This window comes from Salvelinus sp. IW2-2015, linkage group LG5, assembly GCF_002910315.2.
Source record: "Salvelinus sp. IW2-2015 linkage group LG5, ASM291031v2, whole genome shotgun sequence".
In the NCBI taxonomy this organism is placed as follows: domain Eukaryota; kingdom Metazoa; phylum Chordata; class Actinopteri; order Salmoniformes; family Salmonidae; genus Salvelinus; species Salvelinus sp. IW2-2015.
The window spans coordinates 26605953-26619902 of NC_036844.1; the positions used below are offsets into that span (position 1 = coordinate 26605953).

The 13950-nt window shown below is 43.3% G+C and overlaps 3 protein-coding genes and 1 pseudogene across 4 annotated transcripts in view; 1 reads left to right on the forward strand and 3 right to left on the reverse strand.

The window, feature by feature from the left end:
• Window positions 1-1210: 1210 nt before the first annotated feature.
• LOC111963698 (endonuclease domain-containing 1 protein-like) lies at window positions 1211-2611 on the reverse strand. The gene is made up of 2 exons (XM_023987204.2): window positions 2217-2611; window positions 1211-1879 (listed from the first exon to the last, which is right to left on the reverse strand). The coding sequence occupies exons 1-2, from the start codon at window positions 2526-2528 to the stop codon at window positions 1295-1297; spliced, it is 897 nt and encodes a 298-aa protein (XP_023842972.1). The 5' UTR covers window positions 2529-2611; the 3' UTR covers window positions 1211-1294.
• Window positions 2612-3712: 1101 nt separating this feature from the next.
• LOC111963666 (endonuclease domain-containing 1 protein) lies at window positions 3713-5331 on the reverse strand. The gene is made up of 2 exons (XM_023987181.2): window positions 4994-5331; window positions 3713-4752 (listed from the first exon to the last, which is right to left on the reverse strand). The coding sequence occupies exons 1-2, from the start codon at window positions 5297-5299 to the stop codon at window positions 4144-4146; spliced, it is 915 nt and encodes a 304-aa protein (XP_023842949.1). The 5' UTR covers window positions 5300-5331; the 3' UTR covers window positions 3713-4143.
• Window positions 5332-10015: 4684 nt separating this feature from the next.
• LOC111963699 (endonuclease domain-containing 1 protein-like) lies at window positions 10016-13782 on the reverse strand (annotated as a pseudogene).
• LOC111964133 (GRB10-interacting GYF protein 1) overlaps window positions 12083-13950 on the forward strand; it is a 38783-nt gene continuing 36915 nt past the window's right edge. Inside the window, exons 1-2 of one of the 2 annotated variants that reach the window (XM_023987871.2) lie at window positions 12083-12399; window positions 13319-13744. The gene's annotated coding sequence lies outside the window, so the exon portion shown is untranslated. The remainder of the gene's footprint in view (window positions 12400-13318; window positions 13745-13950) is intronic. The other variant, XM_070443637.1, reaches the window with a different exon arrangement.

Here is a 13950-nt window from a genome sequence, read left to right on the forward strand (position 1 = left end):
GGAACCCTGAAAAAAACAAGGTCGAATCAGTCAGTGATCTTGAGGTTGGAAAGTCAGAGCTCTAGAAAGAGGCCTAAGTTCCCATCTTGGAATTCTGAGTTGGATGTCCGTTAAAAACGAATTTTCACAGTCGGAGCTCCTTTTTTTTTCTTCGAGTTCCCAGTTGTCTTGAACGCACTGAAGTCGGAAGTCAGAGATTTCCCAGTTACGAGTTCTCAGTTGTTTTGAACGCAGCATTTCACTGGTTGAAGTGTTCCCTGTATTAAACAGAAACTGGCGTAGTCTGGTAATTGAGCCATTTTAGTCACAGATCCTCCCTGCCAGGGTGTGACGCATACATTTAAGATATACAATATACCACACCCCCATTCCATGAATTAAACTTTGACCTACCATCGCCCACTGTCACAGGACACCACACCAACTTACCCCAAGGTGGCTCAATTTACCCTGTCCCTATGCTCAACTTACCTCATACCCGGGGTAAATTGTGCCAAGAGACAACTTTTTGGGGGCACGGTATGTTTTCAGAACTGTTATGTTTACATGAATTCTGATTATTTCCAGGGATACCCAACATSCTGAAATATATGTAGATATCTTTGTTAGAAATAATACTATATTTCCCTGTAGTGATGCTGAAAGTAAAAAAATGCCTCAATATACCACACTCTCCTAATCCAGGAGTGAAAATTGGCTATAGGTGTAGCATATGTCTTTTTATTGTTTAGGGGTGACCTGCAGTTGTAAAAATAGAGACCTATTCATATAGCTTTAGGGATTTTTTTAGACGCAAAAGATTGCATGTGCCAATAAGGACAGAGGAACCAAATACGAACCACTTAGCAATGAAAAAAATGAGAAGCATCTAAAATCCTTTTGTCCGGTCAATGCTGCCAATGGGATGCATTTAAAACCCCTTCCTGTCCACTGACCTACATTCTTGGTTCTGGTTCCTAAAGTGAATGAAGTTACATAGTTGTGTCAGTCTACTTGCATTTATTGACAGTAAAATGTAGACAAAATACAGGTCAAGTTTCTTTTACCCCCCCCCCCCCCCCCCCCCCAAAAAGAAAGAAAGATTACCACAGAAGTAGTGGATTGCAGGTAGCCTAGTGGTTAAGAGCGTTGGGCCAGTAACTACAATGTAAACGTAGAAGTTTGACAGAAGCTCCCTCTAGTGTATGTATGAATAAATACATCCACACCATATACCATTTGATCCCACAATACTAAAACCTTGCTTTTATGTCCGTCACCATTACAGCTATAGACAAAACGTTTTCTAGTATGGCTACATGTCATCAGGCACACAGTCATTGTAGAAGATCTGGTAGTTCTTGTCCACGTCCATCCGTCCCTTCAGAAACGTCTCTAGGGTCTTGATAGGCACCTCCACCACAGCATTGTTGACCCTATTATTCAGACCATAGGCCCCAAACACAGGAAAGCGGTAGCGCTCTAGGTAGGGGGCATTGTGGTCGTAGTCTGGACAGCAGTAGGCCGTCCACATGTACTCTGGGATGCCCACACGGTCCTGGTTGTCTCGCCGAATCATGTTCCCGGCCGAGGTAACTCCCGTGATGACATAGGCATTGCCGCGGCAGTAGTTGTTGAGACGTCGTCTGATACGGTCCTCATGCTGGGCCCAGGGGCCAGTGTTGAACTCTCTGATCTGAGGCACCACGTTGGACAGGGTGTAGGTGGCTGCCTTGTCGAGGGGCTCCAACTGGTGCTGGTCTGGGTTCAGTTGGCCACGCACATACTGGGGCACGTCTGTAAAGTCCTCCAGCACCGCCTGACTGTCCATGAGACGCATGTGCATCTGAGCCGGCTGTGGGTAGACCTCCATATTACTGCTGGATTTACTGGAGGCCAGCTAGAAAGAGAGAGAGAGATTATCTTTAAATTATAACCTACTTTTGTGATTAGGTGAAATTAAAGAGCTCTATATTTATTGCGGTAATTCATGCTATTACTAAAGGAAGATAGAGGGTGTATGCGAAAAACAAAGGCTCACTCATTCTCTGATCAAGACAGTGAGCTTCAGTTTTTGAATATCGTTCAAGTCCATATCTAAGGTACCAGACTAGTCTCCTTCATATGAGAACGTAATTGTAGTTACAGACATGTGAATTCTCACACTGGGAAAAAAACACAGTTGTTACAATGATTAACTTCCCTTACCTTCCCTCTGTCCTCAGACCTCAACTCACCTGTGGTTCGTACATCCAGGGKTGGTCCATGCTCTTCTCCCCGTCAGACCGTTTGAAGGTGTAGGCAGAGTAGAGGGGCATGTGTCTGCGGGGGTCATAGAGGGTGACGAATCGGGGGTTGTCCTCCAGGATCTGGCAGATCTTCTTCAGGTTGCTGCCCGCCAGGTAGCCCCGTGGTGGTATGCCCATGTACATATAGTCCTTACAGTGCTCCACATGGTCAAAGTCCTCCACCACACCACACCAGGCCCAGGGCACCCACAGGAACATACTCAGAATAGCATACCAAGACAGCCGCCAAGTTGACCTCATGCTCTAAAGAAATATCCCTGTATTTAATACTGCTCTGATACCTTCACACTCCTCTGTCACTGATTCTGCAGTCTGTCAGTCTCATCAGGATTTAGCAGTCTGTCAGTGTTAGCGTTACTTTCACTAAACTTATTAATGGCTCTTTCCCATGCAAAGCAATGTTACAGGATTGGCCGGGAGCCTGATGCTCCCAGTTCTAACCATTCCCACATCCAGTGGGGAAACTTATACGAGTCACATGTTCAAAAGCACTGAGAACTGTAGGCGCCTAATAAGGAGAGGCCTTTCTCATCATCAAATAAAATCAAGTTTAATTTGTTTACAGCAGGTATAAAAGGTGCATCAAAATAATTATGCGCTAGCTCCCTCAACAATGCAGTACATTAATCAATAACAATAAAAGTCAAGTCAAGTAAAAAAGAACAAGTAATAAAAGTAATAGAAGATATGAGTGGCTCTAGTTTACGAGAAAGTTAATGTAAAAATTGCTATACTGCATCCACTCAGACACCATTCATTCAAATTCACCCATGCGCACAAACACTTAGTTTAATGACCACACAGCTCAACATGTTCTGAGAGGATGGTTGGGCTGTCTGAGCTATGGGCACATTTTGGAGGACGATTTTTAATGTGTCAATCAGAGTAATCTGAGAGGTAAATTAATTATGAGGCATAAATTAGAGCCAAGTCACATGGTAAGGAAAAAAACCTGTCCTAAAAGTGTGCAGGACCTTCTCTTTGGAAACAGTAGTTTTGGATTAGTTCATGGAGTAAAGGGAAAACATACGACCTGATACATAATGTTCCTGTACTCTGATGCTAACTATCACTAACCTGGACAGGTTATACATAATAACACAGTAATAACCATAATAAAGCTACTATGATTGGAGAATGGGGACTGTAAACCCAAAACATGTATGAAAAGATGTGTTCATAACTGTAATAATACGTTTTTCATAATTGTGACCTGAAATGTTGGTTTTATACTGTAGCATTCTGTGTGACTGGTTGAAACAGTAAAACATGACACCTGTCAGAGAACTCATTTGTTTTATTCAAAGAAGATACACTCTTTACAGCCTTTGATGGTATAGTCCATTTTACAACCACTTTCCAACTATGAGCAGATAACACCTCTCCAAGAATGGTTGACACACTAAACCATTGTATTTGAATGCCACTGAGCTGTTTTATAAGGGGACAGATAAAGGCAAAGCCAATTGCAGTTAAAAAGAGTGCTACAAATACAGAAAATAGAGGGACAATTAGCCAGCGCGACAACAGAAGTCAATTGGAAGGACAATTAGCCTACGCTACAACAGAATTAATTTGGAGGGACAATTAGCTTACGTTACAACATAAGTAATTTGAAGGGACAATTACCCTACGCTACAACAGAAGTAATTTGCAAAGCAGATCTTAGATAATAAAAGCATATCCAAAGCATGACAAAATGCTATGAATGTTCTGTTACAAGTACAAAACTTTTAACAAACTGCCAGTGTACATCATATTTAATCATTATAAAAACTACTAGCGCACTGAGCATACACATTTAAGATACACAGAGTACACAGAGTAGGTGTGTATGGTAGCTGCTGGGGAGCTTTTAGATGGTGTGGTGGAGGTACAGAGGGAGGGGAGAGGGGGAGATGCAGTTGTCATAGAAGAGCTGCAGGTTCTGGTCCACGTCCATCCGGGTCTTCAGGAAGTTCTCCAAGTCCTGGACAGTTATCTCGTGGACTGTGTTGCCCTCCTTGGCGTTCTTGGCCAGGGCAGCCTGGGAGGGGAAGCGGATGCGGACATCGTGGGGGGCGTTGCGGTCATAGTCAGTGCAGCAGTAGGCAGTCCACACGTCCTCAGGGATGGCCACGCGGTCCTGGTTGTTCCGGCGAATCATGTGACCTGTAGTGGTCACCCCTGTGACGATGAAGGCGGTGCCACGGCAGTAGTTGTTGAGGCGGACACGGATGCGCTCCTCATGCTCACGCCACGGCCCAATGTTGAACTCTCTGATCTCTGGCACCACGTTGGTCAGGGTGTAAGTGGAGGCACGGTCATGAGGGTCAGACTGGTGCTGGTCTGGGTTCAGGTGGCCACGTTCATACAGTACCACGTCAGAGTAGTCATCCAGCACTGCCTGGCTGTCCTCAAACTTCATGTGCAGGTAGCCGGTAGGGAAGGGTAGCATGTTTCCATTGCCATCAACCTCTGCCAGCTGGAGAGAGAGGGGAGAAGGATCAGCATATCACTCACACGATTGTAGACTACATAGTAACAAAGGGAAAGAAGCTATACACTGTTCAATGAAGGGCTATGATAAATCAGTTAACAGCTATAACATTTCAACTCCTGTCACTGCAAAATAGGGACTTAACATTACCATCATTTTCAGATAGAAAACACGTATAACATAACATTTAAGACTCACAACAACAGCAAAAATGCATTTGACTGACCTGTGGCTCATACATCCAGGGGTAGTCCACGCGCCGGTCTCCCTCTGTCTTCTTGAAGGAGTAGGCTGAGTAGACGGGGATTCGTTTCTGAGGGTCGTACAGGGTCACGAAGCGTGGCTTGTCTGCATAGCGCTGACAGATCTTCTTCAGTTTGGCATCAATGATTCCCCGTGGTGGGGTTCCCATGTATAAGGAATCCTTGCATCGTTCTACATGGTTGAAGTCCTCAACCACAGTGGCCGGAGCTCTAGGTGCACTATGGAAAAGGGAGAACACCAACACCAAACAACCCGGAGAGAATTGCATGGCTCTTACCAGAACGACTGCAGGAGAGTGAAATGAAAGACCAGGTGTAGAGTTAGAATTTAAATGCCACAGACCAGATATGCAAAGTGAGTAAAATAATGTGACAGAGGGATCTGCTATCCAACCAATTTGTGTTGTGAGTGAATAACAAGAATAGGCGTTGGTCTGTTCCCTATTGTCCAATCAGCAAAGCCTTATGCYAATTTACTGTAACTTTTACAGCTGAAAATATAAGAACATAAGTGGTGAAGGAATAATAGAATATAGCAGTAGTACCCTAACATACAAGGAGGCCAGGTCACTTTAACCTCTAGCAGAAAAGCAACCCACACACAAAGCCCAACGCAGACAAGGACACAGTAATAAATGTCAGCCTGAGTGACTATCCCCACTGCTACCATCAATCTAGCAGTTTAGGGGGAACTTTAAGAGGAACAGCCTGAGCAGGACTTGACCAAGCATAAAGGCCATAAAGACCTTGTTAAATCAAATCAAATCAAATTGTATTTGTCACATGCTTCATAAACAACAGGTGTAGACTAACAGTGAAACGCTTACTTCTCAACAATGCAGAGAGAAATAAAAATAAATACACAATGAGTAACGATAACCTGGCTATGTACACGGGGTACCAGTACCGAGTAGATGTGCAGGGATATGAGGTAATGGAGGTAGATATGTACATATAGGTAGGGATAAAGTGACTAGGCAACAGGATAGATAATAAACAGTAGCAGCAGCCTATTTGATGAGTCAAAAGAGTTAAAGCAAAAAAGGTCAATGCAGATAGTCCTGGTAGCTATTGGTTAACTATTGAACTAACTATTTAGCAGGAACCCGGCCCCAGCGATATACTGGGCCGTCCGCACTACACTCTGTAGCGCCTTGCGGTCAGATGCCAAGTAGTTGCCATACCAAGCGGTGATGCAGCCGGTCAAGATGCTCTCAATAGTGCAGCTGTATAACTTTTTAAAGATCTAAGGTCCCATGCCAAATCTTTTCAGCCTCCTGAGGGAGAAGAGGCGTTGTTGTGCCATCTTCACCACTGTGTTGGTGTGCGTGGATCATGATAAATCCTTAGTGATGTGGATACTGAGGAACTTGAATATCTTGACTCACTCCACGACAGCCCCATCGATGTGGATGGGGGCATGCTCTGCCCTCTGTTTCCTGTAGTCCACCAGCTCCTTTGTCTTGCTGACGTTGGAGAGAGGTTGTTGTCCAGACACTACACTGCCAAGTTACTGACCTCCTCCCTATAGGCTGTCTCATCATCGTCAGTGAACAGGCCAACCACCGTCGTGTCGTCTGCAAACTTAATGATGGTGTTGGAGTTGTGAGCGGCCACGCGGTTGTGGGTGAACAGGGAGTACACGAGGGGACTAAGCACCCACCCCTGAGGGCCCCCTATTTTGAGGGTCAGCGTGGCAGATGTGTTGTTGCCTACCCTCAGCACCTGGTGGCAGCCTGTTCAGTCCCAGCTTAGTGAGCTCAGTGTTGTCTTGGCAGAGGAGGTAGTACACTCACTGGGGAGGCTATAGAGCCCCACAGTGGATGCCAGTGGAGGCTCCTCAGAAAAAGAAGGGGAGGATCATCCTCAGGGAATTTCATAACAATAGTGAAACATTCAAAAYAAATTAACTGTACTCAATATATTCACGCCACCAAATAGTTTATTGAAACACATTGTTTTGAAGGTCTACAGTAGTCTCAACAGCACTCTGTAGGGTAGCACCATGGTGTAGCCAGAGGACAGCTAGTTTCCATCCTCCTCTGGGTACATCGACTTCAATACAAAAGCTAGGAGGCTCATGGCTTTCACCCCTTCCATAGACTTACACAGTAATTATGACAACTTCGGGAGGACATCCTCAAACCTATCAGAGCTCTTGCAGCCTGAACTGACATGTTTGTGCACCCAATCAAATGATCAGAGTATGAATCTAGTAATTAAAGCATAAGCTACAGATAGTTAACACTGCAGTGCATAAAATGTGGTGCCTATTTGACTCAAAGAGAGAGAAAGAGAATAATTGAACAGTTTTGAACAAATTWATTTCTTAAAAAATGAAGGAGAAGCAAGAGAGAGAGAGCTAGCTATATTTATATAGGCTGTGTGTAGCGGTTAGCAGTTATGATATGAAGGTTTCACTTGGAAAGTTTTTTTCAACTGGTCACAGACAGCTGATATGTTATGTACTGAAGTCCACAACCAAAGGGAAAAGTTGAAAGGAGGAGAGTGTGTAGATGCGAGAAGGAAATATAGCTACAACAATCAAAGTGATCATGCTGTTTGTATGTGGCTGCTATGAAAGTGAACTGTGTTTGCATGGGATCAGGGGTGTATTAATTCCGCCGATTCTGTTGAGAAACGTTCTAAACGGAAGTAAACGGAACAAAACGGGGATAAACATACCTGAATTTGTTCAACAGAAACCCTCGTTTGCAACTATTAAACTAATGATTAAAACCTAGATTAGCTAGATGCAGGCAAGAGTGTGCAAGGTGGTATTGAATGTGTCGCTCACTGTCTGTCCCCTTGATTACTCAAATTTCTCTCGACCTGTGCACCTATATTGTAAACTTTCATTCACAGGCTAGGTTGTAGCAACCTAATGATGACTATAGGGAAATTTGAGTATCATGTAGTAGCCTAAACCTATCTGTCACGCCCTGACCTTAGAGAGACGTTTTATTTCTCTATTTGGTTAGGTCAGTGTGTGATGTGGGGTGGGCATTCTATGTTTTGTATTTCTGTGTGTTTGGCCGAGTGTGATTCCCAATCAGAGGCAGCTGTCTATCGTTGTCTCTGATTGGGAATCATACTTAGGCAGCCTGTTTTGCCACCTTAGTTGTGGGTAGTTGTCTTTGTTAGTGGCCTGTATAGCCCTAGTAAGCGCCACGTTTGTTTTTGGTGTGTCTTGTTTTGTTGGCGACATTCTTAATAAAGAAAAATGTACGCTCACCACGCTGCACCTTGGTCCGGTCATTTCCCTGACGATGTTTGTGACACTATCGATGTTACATTGAACTGGGTGAATCGAATATGAATTACAGTCATCCAATATGCTGTAATAAAAATAAGGTCATGCTCATGAAAAAAAATCTTAAACAGCACCGACCACCACTGGTGGACATGTCATAATACACATAAAACCTAGCGATCAACCGCTGAAACAGTTCCAATCGTTTTTTCCGGTATAATTTTTCCCATAGGGGATTTTAGAACCACTTCAAACAAGGTCTGTGTTTCATGTAGACTTTCCCTGGTGTGACATCTCTCTCGGACAAGATGACTTTTATCAATATATTCAGCTCTATTTGCTCTCAAATTCTAAAATTATAATTAGCATCAAAGTAGACATCATGCAGGACTACAAACTCCTGCACGTCATCTCTAGCTGACACCTATGCTAACAGGTATTGTGTAAATGTAAAACTTGCCGAAGACAGTTCACATTTAGTGTGTTGTGAAATCTGTTATGAATGTATTGTAATGTTTTAAAAATGGTATATATGCCTTAATTTTACCAGACCCCAGGAAGAGTATTTAGAGTATGGCTAATGGGGATCCATAATAAATACAAATACAAATACAGAATTATCAATTTAAACAAATTTAGCCAATTATTCATTACTAAAGTTAGCTAGTTAATCCAGAGATACCTTTGCCTCGATTCGGCAGTCTTGTCCAGATCATCATGGGATTTGTCATTCTGTGTGATAGCCAGATTAACAGCTAATTAGCATTTCTATTTGGGGGGATAAATACAAGCAAGTATATCGATAAAAATCATCTTGTCCGAGAGGGATATACACTGTTATCAAAATGTCACACCAGGGTTAGCCTACACGAAACACACCCTTATTTTAAGTGTTTCGAAAATCCCATATGGAAAACATTAATGGTGTAAAAGTTATTGGAATCATTTCCGTGTTTGACTGCTAAGTTTTATGGGTATTATGACTCATACTGTGGTACTCTATAAACTATAGGATTACGTCACGTTCTAGGCAGTATATCACATTTTCACATATTCTTGAATGCTGCCTTTCATTCAATTCCTTGGATTGTCAAATCAGAGTATGACAGGCCTTGAATTGGCTGTCACCTATCATAAGACCACTCCCATGGAACACTACAATCTACAGAGAGGACCAATTACACTGAGCTGTGTGGAACCCTCCTGTGCAAAGCATTCTGCCATTAACCCTCTTTTTTGTCTTGTCATCTCAGTCTTTCCTCTCTCCTCCACTTACGCTTAAAATGCTGTAAAATGTAAAACCTGCTCTCTAATCTCTCTTTGTGGAGAACAAATGGCCTTCAACATCAGGTGAGTTTCAGTGGCAAGGCAGTGGTAATAGTAGGTTAGCACAAAACCACAGACAGATAACGCACACAAGAACTTCCATGGTATAGACTGGTATCAGAGACAAAGGAGAATGTGTGAGGGAGTGAGTGAGTGAGTGAGTGAGTGAGTGAGTGAGTGAGTGAGTGAGTGAGTGAGTGAGTGAGTGAGTGAGTGAGTGAGTGAGTGAGGCTATACATTCGATATATGAGGCAAAAGATCATGATATACGTGTCCTGAGAGAAAAGAAATGGATGAAGCGAACCGCAAGTATTTATGAAAGACAACACATCTGATTTACCTCCTTATTCATTACATTACATTACAGGTCAAGTAAATCACACAACACATAATTTTAAGTATAGTGTCAAGGCATGTGCAGGCCATTATCAGGTTGCACACAGTTATCATAGAAGATCTGAAAGGTCTTGTCCACAAAGGTGACACTCTTGAGGAAGTTATCCAGCTGCTGAACAGATATCTCCACCACCTCAGGCCTCTCTTTCTCATTGAGTCCATGGGCCACTTGMAGCGCTCCTCAAAGGGCGCGTTGTGGTCGTAGTCGATGCAGCAGTAGGCCTGAACACAAGTAGACAGGGACAGCCACGCGGTCAATGTTGTGGCGACGGATCATGTTCCCGGAAGTGGTGACACCAGTAACCACGAAGGCGGTGCTGCGGCAGTAGTTGTCGAGGCGGTGGCGGATGGTGTGCTCGTGGGTCTTCCAGAGGCCGATGTTGAACTCCCGGACCTGAGGCACCACGTTGGTCAAGGTGTAAGTGGCTGCCTTGTCGTTGTGGCCAGACTGGTGCTCGTCAGGGTTCAGGTGGCCATGCTCAAAGTTCACAGTGTTGGAGTAGTCTTCCAGCACCGCCTGAGCATCCTTAAAACTGCGATGGAGGTCGCCTTGAGGAAATGGCTGCATCTCCCCAAAATCAGACACTGTGGAGAGCTGATAGAGAGCTGAGGATTAGTAAGGAAAGCAGAATAGTTGTACTCAAGGAATCACAGCCAGTGGACCCTCATGGAATCTCTCTTTAGATGCACATTCTTAACACAACAGTATATTTCTCACTATTCATTCTATTTGCACAAAGGCCATAGAGTTGTTACTGTAGCCAATGACAGTGAAACTGATTCATTCATCTGTAGGCACGAGCACAAGGCAAGGTTGCAGAGATCCTGTTAGCCACAGGAGTCTGTAAAAATACCTGTGGCTCATACATCTAGGGCACATGAACCTTTTTGGTGCCGTCAGAGTGCTTAAAGGTGTAGGCTGAGTAGACGGGAATGTGGCCAAGGGTATCATACAGGGTGACAAAACGTGGCTTGCCGTTGTAGCATTGGCAAATCTTCTTCAGACTTTTATCCTCAAGTCCCAGTGGTGTTGTGCCCATGTACATGCACTCATGACACTCAGGTGAGTAGTTCTCCTGTACCTCTGCCTCCACCATCACCACAACTAGCACCCAGGGCAGCGGCTGAGCTCGCTCAGTGACGCAAGAAACCACGGAGAAAAGTGCTCAAGAAGCGATGCAGTGGAAGCTGTCAGTATACTTGTCTCTGAAATTGAAAGTCTCTCTCTCTGTTTATTTTTTAAATTTTATTTCACCTTTATTTAACCAGGTAGGCCAGTTGAGAACAAGTTCTCATTTACAATAGAAAAAATCTATATACAGTGTGTGCAAATGAGGTAAGATTAGGGAGGTAAGGCAATAAATAGGCCGTAGTGGCGAAGTAATTACYATTTAGKAATTAAACACTGGAGTGATAGATGTGCAGAAGATGAATGTGCAAGTAGAGATACTGTGGGTGCAAAGGAGCAAAAAAAAKAAAAAACAATATGGGGATAAGGTAGTTGGATGAGCTATTTACAGATGGGCTATGTACAGGTGCAATGATCTATGAGCTGCTCTGACAGCTGATACTTAAAGTTAGTGAGGAAGATGTAAGTCTCCAGCTTCAGTGATTTTTGCAATTTGTTCCAGTCATTGGCAGCAGAGAACTGGAAGGAAAGGCGGCCAAATAGGAATTGGCTTTGGGGGTGACCAGTGAAATATACCTGCTGGAGCGTGTGCTACTGMGTGGGTGCTGCTATGGTGACCAGTGAGCTGAGATAAGGTGGGGCTTTACCTAGCAAAGACTTATAGATGACCTGGAGCCAGTGGGTTTGGCGACGAATATGAAGCGAGGGCCAGCCAACGAGAGCATACAGAGTCTATCTGTCCATAGATAGACAAGGCTATCCTTTGTATAGGAATGCATACAGGCCCAACATAATAAGGTGTCAAAGAGAGAGTGAAAGAGAGAGGGGGGGGGGGGGGCGTGTTTGTCCCTCTCCAGTCAGAGAGGTGGCGGTAAAGCACCAACAACTAGTTCGCCTGAATTCTCCGATAGAGGTATAAAAAAAAAAAACAGCTGTCAAATAATGCAAGGAGAACGGCCATTTTTCTAAAACACAAACAAGACGAGAAAGCGAGTTATGAAAATATTCGCAGCGAACGTTGGTCAGATGAAATTATAATTAAACGTGGTTCAAGCAAATATTCAACATATAGTTGCAAGGAAGAAACCTGGAGATATACAGGTCATTGCGAAATACACGCATATGTTGTTAAAAACAGGATTTAACTAACGTTAGCTAACGTTACATTCCAATTTCGCAAAATTTGCAGCTACCAGCTAGCTAAGTTGTAGCTGGCTAGCTGGCTACTTAGCTGGCTAGCTAGTGCGACCAGCTTTCAACAAAAGGTAAGTGTAAAATTTGGCACAATTATTTAGGCAAACGTGTTATACTGCAATATAATAAATTGCACTGCTTAAGATTAATATAATGCTAATTTCTCATGGATTGTGTCAAGATAGTTAGCTAGCTAGCTCGTTAATTAGCAAGCTAGTAACATCCGCGCACTGTGCAACCATGTTAGCTACGTTTAGCTAGCAGAAGTGCAGGCCAAAGCAGCAGCCTAAAGTTGAGATGTATCCTGCGCGTTGCGAGTCGGGGCGGGTAGAGGGCTGCTCACTGATTTTCATGGTTACTCATCTAACGTTAGCTATTTACCTCCGTTGTTCAGCTAGGTTAGTTGGCTGGCTGCAAATACGGTAGTTCATTTTAACAAACTGGTTCAATTAGGTAAATGTTCTTGCGCAACTTCAAATGAAACTCAAGTTTTCTTCATGAACACGCACCCATTATTTGTCTGAAGTGATTCGTTCGAATGTACAAATAGCTAACTCAATGTTCCAAGCTGACTTCAGCCGCTAAGTTACTAACTACGCATTGTTTGCCATTTGTGGTTAATCGAAAACACCACAGTTACATTGAGTACATTTTAACTTTGCTAATTTCTATTTTAACGTAATTGTAACATGTGTTTATGTATTGTATCGAAACCAGTTGGCTATGACGTTATGTTATTGATAACGTTATTGTTCAGTTGGCATTGTTAACTAGTTGCTACTTTAGTCGGCTGTGAATAGTTTAGCTATGAACAGAGCTCGGAAATTAAGCTGGCCTTCAGCTTAGATAGGCGAAATATACGAACTTTCAATGCACAACTAAAGTGAAACACTTGTCAGTTATAACAACTTTAAAAGTTCTTTAACTTTCTGTGGATGTGGTAAATATTATTTGCATGTGAAAACTAAATTGAATGTCTCGTTTCCCCAGGTGTTTAGAGGAAAAGAGGAACAATAGACCCGATGGAAATACTCAAGCAGGAGTAAGAAGACAGAAGTGGAGAGAATAATAAATGCATGTGAAGAAGATACACATATCGCTCCCCTTGATCTCCTGTTCTTCACAATTTTGCTTCATGGTCATTTATTATGATCAACTCCCATGTTGTAATTACTGGTGCTATTTGTCCGTAAACATTTTGTTATTGTTTTCATTTGTTGATTGGTGAGCTTGCTGTCACATTTGGTCATTCCGTCACCTCACCTAACCCCTTTCCCAGAGCCTTGCAGCTATTTGCTCAGTGTAACAGATTTGTTTGGCCCAAGTACACCCACTCTAAACCACTGCACACAGAAGAACCAAATAGCCTTTAACCCCCTCGTATCTGGACCGAACTGGTTCAATCCTCTGGACAAGGTTAGAGCTCCACTCACTCTGTACCGTTTCCCTGGCATATTGTTGTGTCCTATATGTGGATGTATGTTATTGGGTACAAGTGTTTGATGGGTGTTTGAGCTGTGTGGTAGGAGATAGTATTTCATTACTTCCCAAAGAGGACATTTGATTGGTTGATTATGTGGCACCATGACATGATTTGACTGTTGTCCTTGTTGTGCCAACAG

Bases quoted from the DNA above. Each gene is read 5' to 3' on its own strand.
- LOC111963666 (XM_023987181.2), bottom strand. From the start codon at position 5,299: ATGCAATTCTCTCCGGGTTGTTTGGTGTTGGTGTTCTCCCTTTTCCAT. The intron at 4,753-4,993 runs GTCAGTCAAATG...CTCTCTCTCCAG, and splicing joins CCTGGATGTATGAGCCACAG to CTGGCAGAGGTTGATGGCAA.